This window comes from Tachyglossus aculeatus, chromosome 4 (assembly GCF_015852505.1).
Source record: "Tachyglossus aculeatus isolate mTacAcu1 chromosome 4, mTacAcu1.pri, whole genome shotgun sequence".
Classification (NCBI taxonomy): domain Eukaryota; kingdom Metazoa; phylum Chordata; class Mammalia; order Monotremata; family Tachyglossidae; genus Tachyglossus; species Tachyglossus aculeatus.
In genome coordinates, this window is record NC_052069.1 from 65,611,692 (window position 1) to 65,633,800 (window position 22,109).

Sequence of the window (22,109 nt, forward strand, 5' to 3'; positions counted from 1 at the left end):
ATGCTTTCATACTTTAATGACACCTATTTATTTTTCTTCCGGAACATAAACTTGAAGACAGAGAAGATCATAGTACCATTGGAATTCCTCAACCTCTTGAAAGCTAAACTCCCAGTGTTCACAGTTAAAGACATCCTTTTATCCTTAGAATTTCCTAACTATTTTTTCAATTTATCACATTCTTATCATAACTTAGTTTAGTTTAGGTTCATTTTTCATCTCTCTCTTTTTTAGTGGTAGCTGTCTCCCCTTCTTTCCTTCAGTGTTCAAGCAAGGTGAGAGTAGGGCAGGGATGCTGTTTTCTTTTGTATGACTTCATGTTTCTTTTGGCTCGGTCTTTGAATGAGAGCCAAACTCTTTTAGCCTAGGGAATAAATCTTGACAGTTGTTTATACTTCTCTATCTGCAAACATGACATGTTTTTAAGGAAGATGATTTGTTTCTTAATTGTATGTAAAATAGATTTTTGTTACAAGCATTATCATGATGAATTGCATTCATAATAGTTTGTGTTTTATCATTACTGGTAATGTTTTCGTAAAAAAATATTTTTCACAAATTATCAAGGAGGTTTGTCATTTTTGTCCACTTCCTTGGTGAAGCCAAGAAGCTAAGTGTAGTAGGTGAAATTATTCACAGCTCTGACTTAATTCTAAATCTGGTAGCCTCTGTAGTGGAACATTTTTGGAAAGAACGCCTTTGTGTTTTTATATTACAACTGTGACTGCACTGAAATTGAATATTAATCTCATTGGTAATGTTTACTCATAAGCTCAAATATCTGGTTTTCAGAGGCAAATCTACTATTTCTGTTTTATTGCACATCCATGTCTTGTCTTTGTGATTGGCCCAGGATAAGATCATATGGCCAATTAAGACTATGTCAATGGATTATCTTGCATTTACCCCAGAGCTTAGTTCAGTTCTGGCAGAGCGTAAGCACTCACTGAATGTTGGAACCAGTAAGACTAGCCATGTTTGTGCCTTTAAAATCTTTGCTACCTATCAGGAAACTGCTTTATTTACTTACAAGAGGGTACAGTTCACATTCCTTCAAGCCTTCAAGCCAGTAGTAGTAATATTAATTTCATTAATTAATGTTAATTTCATTGAGTGCTTATTGGGTACAATGCACTGTTCTAAATGCTAAGTATAAAACAAAAAAGGGACATCTTCCCTGCCCATAAGGAGCTTACACTCTAACAGAGGAGGGCCATATAAAAGTATTGACAACGTCATCAAAATAAACAGTAAAGTGTACAGTTGAATAAATATGAATGCAAAACTGCTGAGGATTAGTGTAGAAGTACCTAAGTGCCAAAGATGATTGGGTGTATAAAATTTGGGGTTCTGGGAATTAATGCAGGAAGGTTTGTTTGACGCAGTAACCACTCAATAAATATGATCAACTGATTGATTTGAGGAGTGGAGGAGGTAGGATTACAGGATGGTAAAGGGTACTGAAACTCCAGATGTCTAAGATTTGCATAATCTGCTTGAACAAACTCTTAGGCAGTTGTGACAGAAATGTAATAATAATAATTGGGGTATTTGTTAATCACTTAATTGGGTGCAGGCGAAAGGTCAATGGTGAGAAAGACAAGGATGGTTACAGTTTGTGGGTTGGCTTGAGAAAAACCAAGTATGTGAGCTGAGGGTAAGTAGAGGGGGCCAGAAGAGAGCTGATGATGAGGGAAAATGGAAGGGGGTGGCCCCCAACAAAACTAACCAACAGAGAAATTGTAATGTAATTATTTATTGTCTTTGTGTTTTTTCATCCTCTCCAAACCTTTTTCCTTTCTTTGGTCAATCATATTTGTTGAGCACTTACTGTGTGCAGAGCACTGGACTAAGCACTTGGGAGATTACAGTATAACAATATAACAGACACAGTGTGGCTCAATGGAAAGAGCCCGGGCTTTGGAGTCAGAGGTTATGGGTTCAGATCCTGGCTCTGCAAATGTCAGCTGTGTGACTTTGGGCAAGTCGCTTAATTTCTCTGGGCCTCAGTTACCTCATCTGTAAAATGGGGGTGAAGACTGTGAGACCCCATGGGACAACCTGACGTCACACCTTGTAACCTCCCCAGCGCTTAGAACAGTGCTTTTCACGTAGTAAGCGCTTAATAAACGCCATCATTATTATTCCCTACCCACAACGAGCTTACAGTGTTGAAGGGGAGACAGACATTAATACAAGTAAATAAACTGCAGATATGTATATAAGTGCTGTGGGGCTGGGAGGTGGGATGAATAAAGGGAGCAAGTCAGGGTGATGCAGAAGGGAGTGGGAGAAGAGGAAAGGAGGGCCTAATCAGGGAAGGCCTCCTGGAGGAGATGTGCCTTCAGTAAGGCTTTGAAGGTGGAGAGAGTAATTGTCTGTTGGATATGAGGATGGAGAGTGTTCCAGGCCAGAGGCAGGTCATGGGCGAAAGGTCTGCGGTGGGATAGATGAGATTGAGGTACGGTGAATTCTCTGCACTGAGACCCATTACTCCCTTGGGCATGGGGCTTACCTTGTTAATACCCTGGCAAAGGAGGCCAAGAGTATCTTTAGGATAAGTGCAGTGTTGAGGATCATCATCATCATTATTATGGTATTAGTTAAATGCTTACTAAATGTCAAACATGGTTCTAAACTCTGGGATACATACAGGATATTCAGGCAAGACACAGACCCTGTTCCACATGGGGCTCACAGTCTTAGCAGGAGGGAGAATGGGTATTGAATCCTCATTTTGCAGTTGAGAAACCTGAGGCACGGAGAAATTAAGTGACTCCTCAGGTCACCCAACAGGCAATTGTCCGAGCAGGGATTAGAACCCAGGTCCTCGGACCCAGGTTCACACTCTTCCAACTAGGCCATGTTGCTCCTCATCATTGTATTTGTGAAATCCTTACTTTGTGCTTATCATTTTACTAAATACTGGATAGCTACGGGTAATCAGGCCATACCCAGTCCTATCCCACATGGTGCTCACAGTCAAAGTAGGAAAAAAATGGTAAAGAATGATAAAGAATAATAATAATGATAATAAGAAGAAAACTGACTCTTCTTTCCCTCCTGGGAGCTCAAAACTATTGATTATTACTGCCACTTTTTATACTTCGACCCATGAAGGAGTCAAATGAATTGCAAAAGTCTTTACTGCTGGCTCAGTGGAAAGAGTATGGGCTTTGGAGTCAGAGGTCATGGGTTCAAATCCTGACTCCACCAATTGCCAGCTGTGTGACTTTGGGCAAGTCACTTAACTTCTCTGTGCCTCAGTTGCCTCATCTATAAAATGGGGATTAAGACTGCAAGCCCCCCGTGGGACAACCTGATCATCTTGTAACCTTTCCAGTGCTTAGAACAGTGCTTTGCACATAGTAAGTGCTTAATAAAAGCTATCATTATTATTACTGCTAGGGAACATCAAAACTGGAGCTGGAATCCTGGCTTCAATTCACAGTCCTTTTCTTCCCACTACTGGCCTCCTGACTCACTTCTATTTCCTAGGCTTTGCACTGATGTCACCAATGGTTAACTCTCAGCAGGTGCCACTAAAATGACTTCACGTTTGATACAGTGAGGTCAGTATAACCCCAGTGACTAAATGAGAGTCACAGTTTAGAGATAGGTGAATACTCACAAACCAAAAATAATCATTAAAACCATGATGTAAAGTGCAAGTGCATGCAAGTATGAGTCATTTAATGCAGTATAATTTTACAGTGGTGGTTATAAAACCTCTGGGGGCATTTTGACCTCACAGAGTTTGCTGAAGGTTCACATTTCCCCAACCAAAATAACCAGCTGTGCAACTTTAGAGTATTTTGTTTCTGTCCACTAAGGAAATTTATGCTTGAAACTTAGAAAATAAAAAATGTTCCGAATTATCATCAAATGTAATTTCATTTAAAGGTAATCTCTTTTCTGAAATTGAGTTCCATCTTTTTTTTTTAAAGTCACTGATTTTGTTTACTATTTAAAGTTTAATATGAGCGGTCCCTGGGAGGTACATTTCAAATGTGAAATTCACCTTCTTTGCCAACATGATTAAAAAGGCAGGTGCTTTGTGTGGGAGGAGTTGGTTAAACCTGAGTACTGGCTATCGACTTTCCAGTTTAAAATCCTCCTGGGTTTGATCAAACACGTCTTGAACGTAGGTTGTGGCCCAGGCTGGAGGGCAGCAGCTGGGTGTTTGAGCAAAGGCGTCACTCAGATTGGGATACCAAGGGGCAGGCTCGAAAATAAGACTGGACAAACCCCATAATGCAGCTTGGAACTAGGTTTCTATACACAAAAATGAAGGAGGAAGCATTTTGGTCTTGCCTTGGATTTTTTTCAGGCTTGGTCACACACGGATAGAGACTAACATCATCTTTGAATGTGAAGAACAGCTAGTTTTGTGTATTCTGTTCTTACACAAAGAGCCCATTTTGATTCATGATTCAGTATTTGCTCCAAACCTTGGCTTTTCATAATGATCCGTAACAGTGGGGTAGTGCCTTGCCTGATTCAATATATTTAATTGTGCGTGGGCAGCATGGTGTAGCAAATAGACCCCGAGCCTGGGAGTCAGAAGATCGTGGGTTCTAAACCCAACTCCATCACGGGTCTGCTTGGGTAAGTGACCTTGGGCAAGTCACTTCACTTCTCTGTGCCTCGGTTACCTCATCTGGAAAATGGGGGCAGGGACTGTGTCCAACTCAGTTTGCTTGTATTCACCCCACTGCTTAGTACAATGCCTGGCACATGGTCACTGTTATTATTGTTATCCCTTTTCCATCAATCATTCAATCAATCAGTCATTCTATGGTGTATTTATTGAGTTCTTACTATGTGCAGAGCACATTTGGGAAAGAACAATACAATAGAGTTAGTAGAAGCAAATCTTTCCCACAAGGAGCTTACAGTGTACAGGGGGAGACAGACAATCAAACAATTATTTTTATGGTATTTGTCAAGTGCTTCCTATATGGCAGTCACTGTTCTAAGCGCTGGGGTAGATACAAATTCTCCTCTCAGGGTTGCACCTGGAGAGTTTCCTGTATTCTTCCAGTTTCGACTATGTGAGGGAGAGTCAAGCAGAGGCATACCCATTCCATTCCTAGCTTGGGCAGTGGCTAGAGAGTGGAAGGCAATCTGCTACAAGTCAAAACTCACCTGTGCAGGGCAAGCAGCAGCATGGGAGAGAGCCGAGGGTGGAGACTCAATTTTACTGTGCAGAAGGAGGCAATGGTAAACCACTTCTGTATTTTTACCAAGAAAACTCTATGGATACACTACCAGAACGATTGCAGATGAAGGTGGGGCGTTCTGGGACAGATGTGTCCCATGTCATTACTATGGGTCGGACATTCGACAGCATAAGACAACAACTACAACAGATACCAATTAATTAGGTTGGTCACAGTCCCTGTCCCGCATAGGGCTCATAGTCTTAAAACCCATTTTATAGATGAGGTAAGCGGGGCCCAGAGAAGTGAAGTGACTTGTCCAAGGTCATGCAGCAGACAAGTGGTGGAGCTGGGATTAGAACCCAGTTCCTTCTCTCACTCCTAGGTCTGTGCTCCATCCTCTAGGCCACACTGCTTCTGTTTTAGAGATAGGGGGAATAGTAGAGTATAAGAATGTTTGCATAAGTGCTTAAGAGGTTCACAGTCACAGTGCATAGTCAGGGGTGGGTAGGGGAAATGAGGGCTTAGTCAGGGAAGACCTCTTGGAGGAGATGAGGTTTTAGGAGGATTTTGAAGGTGGGGAGAGTGGTGGGCTGTCAGATGTGAAGGGGGAGGGAGTTCCTTCACTCAGAACTCACCTCCTCCAGGAGGTCTTCCCAGACTGAGCTTCCCTTTTCCTCTGCTCCTCCTTCCCTCCCCATCACCCCCACTCCCTCCCTCTGCTCTACCCCCCTCCCTACCCCACAGCACTTGTGTATATATACTCAATGGTGAATTTTTTACAATTAAAAATATGTACATATATACACACAAGTTCTGTGGAGTGGGGAGGGGGGTAGAGCAGAGGGAGTGAGTGGGGGCGATGGGGAGGGGGAGCAGAGGAAAAGAGGGGCTTAGTCTGGGAAGGCCTCCTGGAGGAGATGAGCTTTAAGTTCAGCTTTCAGGTGTGCTTCTCAGTCTGCTCTATCCAGCAGACACATGTTTTCATAATAATGCTTCTCAATTCAGAAGGTAAAATGAAAATGAGTCTTGGGTAATCTCTCTCTAAGTGTGTGTGTGTGTGTGTGTGTGTGTGTGTGCGTGCGTGCGTGTTGCCTGCTAGATTGTAAGATCTTCGGGGGCAGGGATCATGCCTAAACACATTCGTTTCCGTACATATTTTGAATAAAAAGCTGTTGGGCAATTAGGAAACAGTCTTCTGGCAAAGCCCAACTGTCTGAATAGTAAACAGTTCGATGTTGGAAGAAATGATTGTATGGTATCAGTGAAGCCATGACTATTATAACATGGAGTTTCCTCAATGTGACGTTTCCCTTGTGAAAATGCATTTATAATTTGAATGTGTCCACATCTATATCTATATAATAATAATAATTATAATAATAATAATTTTGGTATTTGTTAAGCACTTACTATGTGCAAAGCACTGTTCTAAGCTCTGGAGAGGATACAAGGTGATCAGATTGTCCCATGTGGGGCTCACAATCTTAATCCCCATTTTACAGATGAGGTAACTGAGGCCCAGAGAAGTTAAGTGACTTGCCCAAAGTCACACAGCTGACAAGCAGCAGAGATGGGATTAGAACCCATGACCTCTGACTCCCAAGACCGTTCTCCTTCCACGCTGCTTCTCTATATATATGCAAGCCTGCATGAATGTTTGGGTGATAATGATGGTATTCATTAATCACTTGTGCTGAGCACTAGAGTAGATTCAAGATTATCATATAAATCACCATTCCTGTCACACACCGGCCTCACCGTCCAAGAGGAAGGGAGACTAGGTATTTTAACCCCATTTTCCTGGTTAGGAAACTGAGACACAGTGAAGTTAAATGACTTGCTCAAGGTCACACAACAGACAAGTGGGCAGAGCCTGGACTAGAACCTTGGTCTTCGGACATCTCCCCTAACAGATTTTATGCTATTCGACATGAAGGGAATGTGCCGTTATCCTTTTGAAAGTTACCCCAGGGCCTAGTGCAGCACTCAGGGCTCCATGATCATGATGTGTATTAACCGCTGCTGGAGAAGCAGCGTGGCTTAATGGAAGGAGCACGGGCTTTGGAGTCAGAGGTCATGGGTTTGAATCCCGGCTCCACCACTTGTCAGCTGTGGGGCCTTGGGCAAGCCACTTAACTTCTCTGTGCCTCAGTTACCTCATCTGTAAAATGGGATAAAGACTGTGAGCCCCACGTGGGACAACCTGATCACCTTGTGTCCCCCAGCACTTAGAACAGTGCTTTGCACATAGTAAGCGCTTAATAAATGCCATTAAAAAAAAAAAAAACGACTGCGTAATTAATGTCTACTGTCCTCTCCCTGTTCTAGGGGGAGCCCATCACATTCTGTGAAGATAGTTTTGTCAAACACCGTTCCAGCCCGACCAAGCAGTTCTTGGAAACAGCCGTGAATCTTCAACTTTTCAAACAGGTAGAAGAAATCATTTCATTTTTCTTCTAAGAGAGTGATCACATCACACATTCACAATAATGTGGGTTCTCTTGCATCACCAGCATTTCCTGAGCCTGTACCATGTGCAGAGCATCATACTGGGTGTCTGTTGAATCTAGACTGTAAGCTTCTGAGTACAGAGCACAGAACTTGGGCAGTTCTACCCTCAAGAAGCTTACAGTCTAGAGTCAATTGGTAATAATAATAGTAATGGTATTTTTTAAGTGCTTACGATGTGCTAAGCGCTTTCTAATCGCTGAAGTAGATACAAGTTGATCAGGTTGCCCCATGTGGGGCTCACAGTCTTAATCCCCATTTTACAGATGAGGGAACTGAGGCACAGATAAATTAAGTGACTTGCCCAAAGTCACACAGCTGATAAGTGACGGAGCCGGGATTAGAACCCATGACCTCTGTCTCCCAAGCCCATGCGGTTTCCACTAAGTCACACTGCCTCTCGTGACCATCAGTTTATAGAATAGTCTTTTTTCATAGGAAAAAAAGGCAGAGATAGGCTTCTGTTCGCTTGTTTAGTAGATTAATTAGATCTTAAAAAAATAAAAAATACACTGAAGATAAAAAATCAGGTTCCCGATTCATCAGAATCCCTTCTTGTGGTATGATTTAACTGTGCTCTGAGGAACCCTTTAAATGCAGAAACCCTGTAATATGACATACTGTATTCTTTTGTGGATTGTAATCTTACCAGAATATAAAGTGTTTCATGATTTTATATCCCTTCTACTTAATTTCAACTTTCAGGATAATAGAAGAGAATATTCCTCCAATTCTTCCTTAAAGAATAGTTAAATATGCTGCCTTAAAAGGACAGATGTTTAATTCATTTAATTTCATTCGTTTGAATATACATTTCCAATAGCCATCAGATCATACGTAGTCACCAAATGGTCAGAAATTTAAATCACATTCATAGCAAGGCAAGGATGGGGCCAGGCACTTTAAGAATGGCAAGATTCAATTTAGGTAAAACCTTAATGAAGCAAGAGTTATAAAATTCGGGAGGCTATGAATAATAAAACGTATGATCTCAGGAAGGCTTTGAAAATGGCAGGAGCTGTGGTCTGATGGTTTTGAAAGGAGAGGTGTTTCTGAAAGGAGGAAGGTGTGAATAAGGGGTTGGAGGTGGAAGAGTTAAGAATGAGGCAAACTGAGAAAGTGAACTTGGGAAAAGCAGAGAACCCAGGCCAGGTTGTAGAGGGAGAGATTAGCAAATGTGTTAGGAGGAAGAGTTATACCTTACATCCAATGGTCAAAGTTTTCTGCTTGAAACATGCATGTGCACACACACAAAAAAACATCATCATCAATCGTATTTATTGAGCGCTTACTGTGTGCAGAGCACTGTACTAAGTGCTTGGGAAGTACATGCATCTGGAAGTTAGAGAACATGGTTTTCTAGTCCACCCTGAACCCTTTTCAACTCTGCCTTCTGGTCCTTGTTCAGGGAACACTTCCTGGAACACAGTGAGGGTAGGAACAGTAAACTGTCTCTAGTAAAAACAGGGAACAGGGGGAAAAAGAACAATGCTACAGATAGCAACAGTGGTAGATAAGTTCTGATAGCAACAGTGGGAGATAAGTTCTAGGCAGGTGTTTGGAGGTAGAGAATGAGATTTCCTCTGAACAAGTGAGAGAAAATGGCTTTCAGATGGCTGGCTATAAGGACAGCACAGAAGTTGCCTGCCAAACAGCAGAGGTAGTTGTGAGCCTGAGTGTCATTTGTCGCTCAGTGTAGGACGTTCTCAACATTCATTCATTCAATCGTATTTATTGAGTGCTTACTATCTGCAAAGCACTGTACTAAACACGTGGGAGAGTACAATACCGTGCCTCGTTCTCACCTGTCCCGCCGTTGACCCCCGGCCCATGTCATCCCCCTGGCCTGGAATGCCCTCCCTTGGCACATCTGCCAAGCTAACTCTCTTCCTCCCTTCAAAGCCCTACTGAGAGCTCACCTCCTCCAGGAGGCCTTCCCAGACTGAGCCCCCTCTTTTCTCCCCCCTCCCCCCCCACCCCCATCCCCCCTGCCTTACCTCCTTGCCCTCCCCACAGCACCTGTATATATGTTTATACGTATTTATTACTCTATTTTATTTGTACATATTTATTCTATTTATTTTATTTTGTTAATTTGTTTTGTAGTCTGTCTCCCCCTTCTAGACTGTGAGCCCGCTGTTGGGTAGGGACCGTCTCTATATGTTGCCAACTTATACTTCCCAAGTGCTTAGTACAGTGCTCTGCGCACAGTAAGCGCTCAATAAATATGATTGAATGAATGAATACAATATAACAATAAACAGACACATTCCTTGCCCACAATGAGCTCTCTCACTATGACCATGCTTTTTCATATATTCAGCATCATCACTTTTGACTTTGCTTTAGTTTCCTCAGTAAAATGATATTCTTGCTATATTTTGCACATATGAGATATATGGCTGTCAGCATGTATGAGAGACAAAGGGCTGTGATGTGTGTCCCTACACTGGCCTTTTCAGACACACACTCACAGGTGAATTTTACTCTCAATGGTGGGGTCTGGTTTTAGTATAAATAATACTAATTGTGGTGTCTGTTAAGTACCTCATTCATTCATTCAGTCAGTCACATTTATTGAGAGCTTACTGTGTGCAGAGTACTGTACTAAGCGCTTGGGAAAATTCAACACAACAATGAACAGTGACATTCCCTGCCCGCAGTGAGCCAAGTTCTGTACTAAGTGCTGGAGGGAATACAAGATAATCAGATAGGACACAGTCCCCATCCCATATGGGGCTCACCCTGTAAGGGGGAAGGAGAACAGGTATTTAATACCCATTTTACATGTGAGGCATAGAGAAGTTAAGTAATTTGCCCAGGTCACACAGCAGTCTAGTGGCGGTGCTGGGATTAGAACCCAGTAAAAGAGTACTCTCTAGTAATAATAATAACAACTATGGCATTTGTTAGGTGCTTACTATATGCCAGGAACTGTACTAAGCACTGGGATGGATCCAAGCAAATCAGGTTGGACACAGTCCCTGTCCTACATAGGGCTCACACTCTTAGTCCTCATTTTACAGACGAGGTACTTGAGCACAGAGAAGTGAAGTGACTTGCCCAAGGCCAACGGCAGACAAGTGATGGAGCTAGGATTGGAACCCATGACCTTCTGACTACTAACTACGCCATGCCAAGTTAGACCTGGACATGTAAGCTTGTATCGCGGGATTCCTGTAGTTACTTTTCAGGCCTGAGAACATAAGGTGAAGAGACAAACTCTTGTCAGATTGGAGCATTGAAAGCCCAAGTGTGTAATTCTAAAACTGTCAGAAGAGTAGCACTGCAGATGAGAAGCGGTATGAGCTAGTGGGAAGAGCCCAGACCTGAAAGTCCGAGGACCTTGGTTCTAATCCCAGCTCTGCCACTTGTCTGCTTTGTGACCTTGGACAGTCTTCTCCGTGCCTCAGTAATCTCATCTGTAAAATGGGGATTGATCGTGAGCCCCGTGTGGGACATAGACTGTGTCCAACCTAATTTTCTTGTATCTCCTCCAGCACTTAGTACAGTGCCTGGCACAGAGTAAGTACTTAGCAAATACCATTAAAAGCAAAAAACAAAACAAAACAAAACTTCTCTGTGCCTGTTTCCTCATCTATAAAATGGGGATTCCATGCCTGTTCTCCTTCCTATTTATCCTGGGAGCCCAAAGTAGGATAGAGACTATGTCAGACCTAATCAACTTGTGACTATCCAGCTCTTAGAACGGTGCTTGATGTATAGGAAGTGCTAAACAATTATAATAATAGTAATAATAAAGTGATTGCCTGGGTATCAATCAATCAATCAATCGTATTTATTGAGCTCTTACTGTGTGCGGAGCACTGTACTAAGCGCTTGGGAAGTACAAATTGGCAACATATAGAGACAGTCCCTACTCAACAGTGGGCTCACAGTCTCACAGGTATGTTCATAAGGTGTTGTAATAGTGTATCACCCCAAGTGGGATGACATATATGCTGTCATTCCTGATTGGGCCAACCTAGCTGTTGAAGAACAACTATTTATTGTCTTTTTGTAAATTTTTGTTTGTTTTTTGTAAATTTTCCTAAGGATATTCCATAGAGCAGTGATTCCCTGGGGTAAACCCATGCAGAAATCCTCTTTCCCTCTTCCCACTGGAATTCACTACCTTTTGAGTTGTCAGACTGTAGGTCGAGTGGCAAGGTCCATACTTCAGGGATCCTGTGGCAAATGGCTGGAACTTGCTTGGCGACTTTGAGAATGCGGGGAAATGTCTTAAATCGCAGATATCACAGATCATGAAACCCAATGAGGAAGCTGTACAGAAATGCCTTGAGTAGGAACACTGCTCCTTCCCCCCTACCCACTGCACCGTGTGTCATGACTTTCCTTCAGGTAGAGAAGAAAGAGATTAATAAAACAGCATCAGTTACCTTATTGTTCTTGGTACTATTTCTGAAACTTTTTCCTCATAATAAGATGGAATTTTCTGGCCTGTTGGGCTGTTTTTCTCCTCTGCTGTCCTAATCCTGCTCCCATATTGTGTCTGCAACTCTTCAGCAACCCAGCTGTTCTGGGGCTTCTTTTCTGGCAGCTCAGATGCTTTCAAGACCAACGATCTAGCTGTTTAGGATGCTCGTGACTTTGTCCCGGGAGACTTTCGCACTGGACGGCAGCCGGGTTTAGACTTCCAAAGAGCACTCAGTGTCCGCATATTTCCTCTGAAGACTACCAGCTGAGCAGCTCACCACCTGTGTGAGGATTTGTCTGGCAACTCTAGTGTTTTCAGCTCGTTCATTATGGAAAAGTTAAGTTTTGGTGCAGCAGACCTCTGCAGCATCAGCCTTTTCGTTGGGTTCGGAGGCCAAGTTGGGCCATCCAGTTTGGAATAAATCTGGCTGAAGGGGTCAGTTGGAAGCTTAGTCGGAAAAGCAAATATGACAAAACCTAAGCCAGCCTCTGGGAGAGGTATAAGGAAACCAAGGTGGGAGGCAGATTTCAGCATGAATGAAAAAATGAGAAAGAAATACAAGTATAAGCAGGACTTTCACATTAAGGCAACAAGTGGGAATTTGGGGTAGGATAATATGTGAGTGTGTTTTAGATGTGCCTACTGAACGTGTACTGAAATAGCCCATTTCTTTTCTCCCTCTGGACCTATTCCACATCCGAATCTCCTCTTGCCTAAAAAAACAGTGCCCTTCGTGAGGTAAAAAACAGCATGGTATAGTGAATAGAGCAAGGGCCTGGGAGTTCCAACTCCACCACTTGTCTGCTGTGTGGCCTTGGGCAAGTCTCTTCACTTCTCTGTGCCTCAGTTACCTCATCTGTAAAATGGGGATTAAGACTGTGAGCCCCATGTGGGACAATAACCTGATTTGATTGTATCCACCTCAGCGCTTAGCAGTGCCTGGCACATAGTAAGCACTTAAATACCACAATTATTATTATCATTATTATTCATTCAATCATATTTATTGAGCACTTACTGTGTGCAGAACATTGTACTAAGTGCTTGGAAAGTACAATTCAGCAATAATAATAATTATTATTATAATAATTATTCAGAAGCTTCCTCTAGACTGAAGCTCACTATGGGCAGAGAATGTATCTGTTGTGTTGTTATATTGTACTATCCCAAGCTCTTAGTACAGTGTTCTATACACAGTAAGCATGCAATAAATATGATTGATTGATTGATGATGGGAAGAAACCCTTTGGCTTAACATTGGGTAGCCTGGTGGGATCACCAGTAGCCTGAGCTGGCTGCGTTCTTCCCTGGATCCCCGGTGCCCATCAGTGCCCATTTCCTCCAGAAAGACCCGCTGCTAGTCCTTTATATCAACAGTTCCCCTAGAGAGTTTGTAGAAGTCCATATTCATACCCTCAGTAATGATATTGTGATTCATTCATTCATTCAATCGTATTTATTGAGCACTTACTGTGTGCAGAGCTCTGTACTAAGCGCGCAACATATAGAGACGGTCCCTACCCAACAGTGGGCTCACTGATAGTAATGATATAGAAGCAATGTGGTTTAGTGAATAGAGCACTGGCTTGGGAGTCGGAAGGACCTGGGTTCCAATTCTGGCTCCACCTCTTGTCGGCTGTGTGACCTTAGGCAAGCCACTTAACTTCTCTGTGCCTCAGTTACCGCATCTGCAAAAAGAAGGTAAGAGTGTGTGAGCCCCATGTGGGACAGGGACTATGTCCAACCGGATGAACTTGTATTCATTCAATCTAATTTATTGAGCACTTACTGTGTGCAGAGCACTGTACTAAGCACATGGGAAGTACAAGTTGGCAACATATAGAGACGGTCCCTACCCAACAACGGGCGCACCATCTAGAAGGGGGAGACAAACAACAAAACAAACCAAGTAGACAGGTGTCAATACCATCAGAATAAATAGAATTATAGCTATATACACATTAATAAAATAAATAGAATAGTAAATATGTACAAGTAAAATAAATAGAGCAATTAATCTGTACAAACATATATACAGGTGCTGTGGGGAGGGGAAGGAGGTAGGGCGGGGGGATGGGGAGGAGGAGAGGAAAAAGGGAGCTCAATCTGGGAAGGCCTCTTGGAGGAGGTGAGTTCTCAGTAGGGCTTTGAAGGGAGGAAGAGAGCTAGCATGGTGGATATGTGGAGGGAGGGCATTCCTGGCCGGGGGAGGACGTGGGCCGGGGGTCAACGGCGGGACAGGCGAGAACGAGATACAGTGAGGAGGTTAGTGGCAGAGGAGTGGAGGGTGTGGGGTGGGCTGTAGAAGGAGAGAAGGGAGGTGAGGTAGGAGGGGGCGAGATGGTGGAGAGCCTTAAAACTGAGAGTGAGGAGTTTCTGCTTGATGTGTAGGTTGACAGGCAGCCACTGAAGATTTTTGAGAAGGGGAGTAACATGCCCAGAGCGTTTCTGCACAAAGATGATCCGGGCAGCAGTGTGAAGAATAGAAGTGAAGTGTGTGTGAAGTGTGAAGTTCGAAGTGAACTTGTACCTACCAAAGTGTTGTGGACAGTGCTTGGCACGTAGAAAATGCTTAACGAGTACCATAATTATTATATAATTATTATTATATTGTCCTTCCTAGCAAATAAAGCATTTAGTACAGACTACTTTTCAAGGAATTCAAATAGTTCCAGTCCCTGGAACAAACACTGTTGATTTTTACAATCCCCAGGCATAGCTGGACTTGGATCTAATCATTCAGAGTTTAGTGTCAATTTTGATGAACAAAAAGGCAACCCAAGGAACTATCCGGGCTTTTTAAATAAAATGTTGTGTGACTAACAGAGATGGGAAAAAGCATGCAGTTCATCTTGGTATGGGTAAATCTTGCCACCTCTATAATTATTATTATTAATAATGATAACAGTAATAGTAATGGTGCTTGTTAAGCACTTACTATGTTCCAAGCACTGTTCTAAACACTAGGGTAGATACAAGTTCATCAGTTTGAACACAGTCCCTGGCCTACATAGGGTTCACACTCTTAATCCCCATTTTACCCATTTTACAGATGAGGTAACTGAGGCCCAGAAAAGTTAAGTGACTTGCCCCAGGTCACACTGCAGAGATGTGGTGGAACTGGGATTAGAATCCAGGTCCTTCTGACCCTCAGGCCCATACTCTACCCATTAAGCCACACTGCTCGACAGCCTGTTCAAGTTATTCACAGGCCTATCATCAAAAAACATGTTTCAACCCCCTTCTAGGAGAGGAACTTTGCCCTAGATTAACTACATTGCTTTGTGTTTTAAGGCTTTTCTTTTATATACAATTAATTCTTCAGTAACACAGGGGTTACGTTCTTGAAGAATCTAGGTTAGGTTTTAAAGAGCTCCCCTCCCTCATCAAATCACTGCTGTCAGGCCCCTGACATTAGGTGTGGTGAGGTGGAACGCTTACTGTGTAGACTGCTAAGTTTATGTAAAATAATCAGTTGAATGATTCATCATTAGAAAATGGAACAATGAAATGTTTAGAAAACGTCACATCATTTATTGCAGAAAAATATTAATGGGATTAGTGATCCAAAATTAAGGAAAAGGAAGCAGGAGAAAGAGGCAGAGAGAAAGGCAGACACCCCTCACCTACTTTCCCACCCCCTTGGTGATTTCCCTGACCCTCTGATGATTTCTCCTTTGGGCGACAGCTGCGGGAGAGAAAAACAGTGGAGATGGCTCACCTCTGTCTCTGCAGAGCTGCTCTACCCTTGGCCCTGGGCTGGAGATGGAGTCAGTCAGTCAGTCCATTGTATTTATTGAGCATCTACTATGTGCAGAGAGTACAATAAAACAAAAAACTGACACATTCCCTGCCCACATTGAGCTTACAGTCTAGATAGGGAATGGACATTAATATAAATAAATATATTACTAATATGTATAGAAGTGTTGTGGGACTGGTGGGGGGATGAATAAAGGGAGCAGAAGGGAGCAGGAGAAGAGGAAAGGAGGGCTTAGGGAATACCTCATGGAGGAGATGTGCCTTCTTTGCACATAGTAAGCGCTTAATAAATGCCATCATTATTATTATTATTATTATTCAATAAGTCTTTGAAGTGGGGTGGGGAGTCATTGTCTGTTGGATATGGGTGGGGATTGTCTCTGTTGCTGAACTGTACTTTTCAAGCACTTAGTACAGCACTCTGTACACAGTAATCACTCAGTAAGTACAATTAAATGAAGGAATATGAGGGAGGGAGGGTGATCCAGGCCAGAAGCAGGATATGGGCAAGAGGTCGGCGGTGAGATAAGCAAGATAAGATTGAGATGCAGTGAGAAGGTGAGCATTGGTGGAGCGAAGTATGATGGCTGCCGCTGCAGGGAAGAAGTCTACCAACCCTGTTGTGTTGTATTCTCCCAAGCACTTAGTACAGTGCTCTGCACACAGTAAGTGCTCAGTAAATACAGTTGATTGATTTCCAGGGCGGGGGCTATCATGTAGACCAGCTAGAGAGAAGCAGAAGGAGCAGCAGTCCTTCCAGCCTGGGGACCAGAGCAAGGACTGACCCCTGAGAGGCTCCCTCCCCCACCGTTTCCCTGTTGCAGCCAGCTGCTCTAGGGGCTGACTGTCCCGGGGCTTTCCTCTCCACCCAAACTGCTACCACTTGGATCCAAGCACTTCTCCTATCCCACCTTGACTACTGCATCAGCCTCCTTGTTGACCTCCCTGCCTCCTGCCTCTTCCCACTCCAGTCCGTACTTCACTCTGCTGCATAGGATCATTTAAAAAAGAAAATGCTCTGTCCACATCTTCCCACTCCTAAAGAAACTTCCAGTGGTTGCCCATCCACCCCCCCCCCCCCACCCTGCTTCAAATAGAAATGTCTTATCAAACAGAAATGTCTTATCAGCTTTAAGGTACTCATCTCTCTCCCTCCTACCTTACCTCCCTAATTTCCTTCTGCAACCTGGTCCAGACATTTTTGCACCTCTAATGGCAACGCTTTGGACAGTGCTTTGTGCATAGGAAGTGCTAAATAAATGCTGTAAAAAAGCCTACCCAGTGTGTCCCACCACTGACCCTTTGCCCACATCCATGAGTCAGGGGTCATGGGTTTGAATCCCAGCTCTGCCAATTGTCAGCTGTGTGACTTTGGACAAGTCACTTAACTCCTCTGTGCCTCAGTTCCCTCATCTGTAAAATGGGGATTAAGACTGTGAGCCCCCCATGGGACAACCTGATGTCCTTGTAACCTCCCCAGTGCTTTGAACAGTGCTTTGCACATAGTATGCACGTAATAAATGCCATTATTATTATCCTTCCTCAGGCCTGGAATTCCCTCCCCATTCATTTCTGACAGTCCATAACTCTTCCTACCTTCAAGACCCTCCTAAAATTGCATCTCCTCCAAGAGGCATTCCCTTACTAAGCCCTTATTTCCCCTCTCCACCCTCCCATCTGTGTCATCTATATACGTGGACCTCTATTCCTTAGAAATGTGATATTCACCCCACCCTAAGCCCACAGTACTCGTACATAGCTTCATACTCTGTCATTTTCCATATCTGAAATTTGTTTAAATAATTATTATAATATCATATAATAATAAATTTGTGTAATAATAATAGTATTTGTTAAGTGCTTACTATGTGCCAGGAACTGTTCTAAGGGCCGGGGTAGATGCAAACCAATCAGGTTGGACATAGTCCTTGTCCTACCTGGGGCTCACAGCCTTAATCACCATTTTACAGATGAGGTAACTGAGGCATAGATAAATTAAGTGACTTGCCCAGGGTCACACAGCAGAAAAATAATGGACTTGGGATTAGAATCTAGGTCCTTCAGAGTCTTAGGCCCATGCCGTCTCCACTGGGCCATGCTGCCTCTCTCGACACTGTAGCCTTCTTGAGGCAGGGACCGTGTCTACCTGCTTATTATATTGTACTCTCCTAAATGCTTAGTATAGTGCTCTGCATACACTAAGTGCTCAATAAGTGCCACTGATAGATTGATTGGAGCTGCCAAGTCCAGAGCCGGGTAACCCACCATCCTCCCAGTGAACCGTGAGTTTGCCAAACCTGGCATAGTGCTCTGCACACAATAAGTGCTCAATAAATATGGTTGATTGATTGATAAATATGATTGATGAGGTCAGTGGTGGAGATCAGTGAGAGAGGGATTGTCCATCCTCCTCAATCTGCCAGACAATCACTCTTCCCCCTTCAAAGCCCTACTTAAGGCGCACCTCCTCCAAGAGGCCTATCCAGATTGTCCTGCTTTTCCTCAGCTCCCCCTCCCTTCGGCATCACCAAGACTCATTCCCTTTGCTCTTCCTCCCTCTTCCCGCTCCACAGCACTTATGTATTTATGTATATATCTATAATTCTATTTATTTATATTGAGGTCTGTTTACTTGTATTGATGTCTGTCTCGCTCCCAGCCTGCGAGCCTGTTGTGGGCAGGGATTGTCTCTCTTGCTGTATTGTACTTTCCAAGCACTCAGTACAGTGCTTTTCACACAACAAGCACTCAATAAATATGATTCAGTGAATGAATGAATGAATGGTCAGTTTAGCCTCATAGGTCATCCCCAGCAGCGTGGCACTTAATAATAATAATAATAATAATAATGGCATTTATTAAACACTATGTGCAAAGCACTGTTCTAAGTGCTGGAGAGGTTACAAGGTGATCGGGTTGTCCCACGGGGGGCTCACAGTCTTAATCCCCATTTTACAGACAGAGAAGTTAGTGACTTTGCCCAAAGTCACACAGCTGACAATTGGCGGAGCCGGGATTTGAACCCAAGGAAGGACAACTAAATGGTAGCCATTTTTGATAATGATAGCCACATACATGTCATAAAACTGCATTATTCATACTTGAATACAGATCCTATTAGCTGCTGTCTTCAAATTAACATTGTTCCTTTGCAGAAAATACAGCATTCATTTTCCAAAGTGAAGTACTTTTCAAAACCGTAACTGAGTTGTATGCTTCTCATTGTTTGAACTGGGTAGTATTTGGGATTAATTTATGCTTAAATGTTGAAATCTAGAACTCAGCCTCTCAGTTATCCACTGATATCATTTGGCCAAATGTTGAGTGAAACCATTCATCAGAAGTCAGCGTATGGCACGTAATACAATCGGAACTTTTCCAAAAGCGATAATTTCTTGGAGTTCAAAGACTGGTTTCCGCGCGGCAGCAGCAGCGGCTAGAAATGCTCTTATCTGCTTTACTTACTGTGAAATAATCCAGTGATGCGACAGTGGTCTGACCATGAACCAACTTCATTTGGAAAGCAGCCGACTGCAAATCAAAACTAGAAAAAAAAACTTTAGCCGAGAAATGCGGAGACAGCATTTTCTCCTTTATTCCCACTGGTCCTTGCTTTATATTTTTTATAACTTTATAAATATATTTAGCTTTGCTTCACTAGTTTGTACATTGTCACCAATAGGAGTGTTGGCCAACCATGGGATAAAATAAATTAGGATGCTTGACCAAATGATTGATTTCTGTTGGCTTCTACTATATTATTTTAGAAACCGATAGTAGAAGAAAATCCTAACTGGGAAATAATTCCTGTGTTTATCTGTACTAAGACTTGAGCTATTCGGTTCAAACTGAACTGGGAGGATTATTTCTGGTAAACACACTATGAATATGAAGCTTTTAAAAACCTAGCAACCTTAATCTTTTAAGGCATATTAAGCTGTTTAAAAGGATATCTTCATTTGTTCTTTGGGTACCGGGAATCACTTTAATATATCATTTTACTTTCACCTTTTTGCTTCCAAAACAGTACATATTGTTTAGATTTCTGATTTAGTAAAAAGAAAAATGAGGCATACTCGCTGATTTCAAATTGTTTCATTTTAAAATTCACAATATCTATGTGGGAGAATGGAAATATGCAATGCAAAAAAATCAAAACTTAACAAGACCGATTAATAAACCTGGTATTTAACAATGTTCAGACATATTTTTCCTCCTTTAACATGGTGCAGTAAATTATGTTTTAGTCAGATATTACCTTTGAAGAGTTGTAGAGATTTTCCTCCTTCCCACTGAAAGTCACCAGTCGTAAATTTCTCTTACTGAATTTTTTATTACTTAGAAAAAGTGGCCATGACCTCTATGGCCACAAGTCACACAAGCAACCACTTTATGATATGTTATTTGTAGACCAAAAAAAATATGTTGAATTTTTGCTTAAATAGAATTAATAAACACCATATATGTTATGGAGTTTATAAAGGTAATAAGATAAAATTACATGCTTCAAAAAAATCTTACTATCAGAGCAGGTAAGTTTTGCATTTCAAATTTTGGACACTGCAGTGCCATCCTGTATTTTTAGATGACTTTGTTAAAACTAATTCCAATGTAATATCGAGAATTCAAGTGAATAATTTCATCAATGGTAAGGACATGGATTTTTAACTACAAAAATGATGTTACATTTTTCCATTTAGAGAAATTATGCCTAATCATTTGTTCAACCAATCAGTTGTTTTTATTGAGCACTTACTACGTGCAGAGCACGGTACTCAGTGCTTGGGAGAGTACAGTACCGCAGAGTTGGTTGAGAGTACAGAACCACAAAGTTGTGGTACTGTTCACATGTTCACTGCCCACAATGAGCTTCTGGTCTCAGTATTAGTATTCTTTGGCATTTTATAACCTTCTTTTATTATTAATAATCAGTCTATCAGTAGTATTTATTGAGAGCTTACTGTCTGCAGAGAATTCATTCATTCAATCATATTTATTGAGCACTTACTGTGTGCAGAGCACTGTACTTGAGAGAGTACAATACAACAGATTGAGAGACACAATCCCTGCCCATCTGTTCTCCCTCTGTCGTAGACTCTGAGCCCCATCTGAGACAGGGACTGTGTTTGACCTCATTTACCCTTTTTTTTTTAAATGGTATTTGTTAAGTGCTTACTATGTGCCAGCCACTGTACTAAGTACTGGGGTAGATTCAAGCAAATCAGATTGTATGTAGTCCCTGTCCCGCATAGGGCTTGCAGTCTTAATCCCCATTTTAAAGATGAGGCAGCTGAGGCACAGAGAAGTAAATGACTTGTCCAAGGTCCCACAGCAGACAAGTGGTGGAGCTGGGATTAGTACCCAGTTCCGTACTCCCAGGCCCTTGGTCTGTCTACTAGACCGTGCTGCTTCTCTCAACTTGTATCTGTCCCAGCACTTGGAACCGTATTTGACACATAGCAAGCATTTAAAAAATGCTTGCTCCCCTTTCTAGACTGTGAGCCCGTTGTTGGGAAGGGACCGTCTCTATATGTTGCCGACTTGTGCTTCCTAAGCGCTTAGTACAGTGCTCTGCACACAGTAAGCACTCAATAAATACGATTGAATGAATGAATGAACAAATACCATTAAAAAAGGAGGTTACAGTTTAGTGGTGGAGAAGGAAAGTAATTACCGAAAAGGGAAAGGGCAGAGTGTAAAGATGTGTATATAATTGCCATAGGGCTGAGGATGGGGTGAATTTCAAGTGCTTAAGGAGTACAGATCTGAGTGCATAGGTGACGCAGAAAGGGAGGGGGAGTAGCGGAAATTCATTCATTCAGTCGTATTTACTGAGCGCTTACTGTGTGCAGAGCACTGTACTAAGCGCTTTGGAAGTACAAGTTGGCAACATATAGAGACGGTTCGTACCCAACAATGGGCTCACACTCTAGAGGGGCTTAGTCAGGGAAGGTCTGACTATTAATTGGATTAGGCACTGAGTAATTATTGCCCACTCTCATTCATTCATTCAGTCGTATTTATTGAGCACTTACTGTGTGCAGAGCAGTGTACTAAGTGCTTACTAAGTACTAAGAGTGTACTAAGTGTACTAAGCACTCTCGTTTATTCATTGCTGCAAGGATCATGGTGAACATGAATAATTAATTTGGAAAGTCACAAATAATTATTAAATTTATTTCCTATATTTTTCCTACCAAACCTATATAAAGAGCTGCAAATAAATAGCAATTACT

The 22,109-nt window shown here is 42.4% G+C and overlaps 1 protein-coding gene and 1 non-coding gene across 3 annotated transcripts in view; both read left to right on the forward strand.

Annotated features, from left to right (window-relative positions):
• DENND1B (DENN domain containing 1B) overlaps positions 1-22,109 on the forward strand; it is a 330,783-nt gene that overhangs the window by 247,837 nt on the left and 60,837 nt on the right. For both annotated transcript variants that reach the window (XM_038744737.1, XM_038744739.1), the window contains one exon: positions 7,494-7,595. In XM_038744737.1, the coding sequence (XP_038600665.1) occupies positions 7,494-7,595 (102 nt within the window). The remainder of the gene's footprint in view (positions 1-7,493; positions 7,596-22,109) is intronic.
• LOC119927620 lies at positions 5,001-5,138 on the forward strand. Its single transcript, XR_005450606.1, has one exon. It is a non-coding gene; the product is annotated as a small nucleolar RNA SNORA7 (small nucleolar RNA).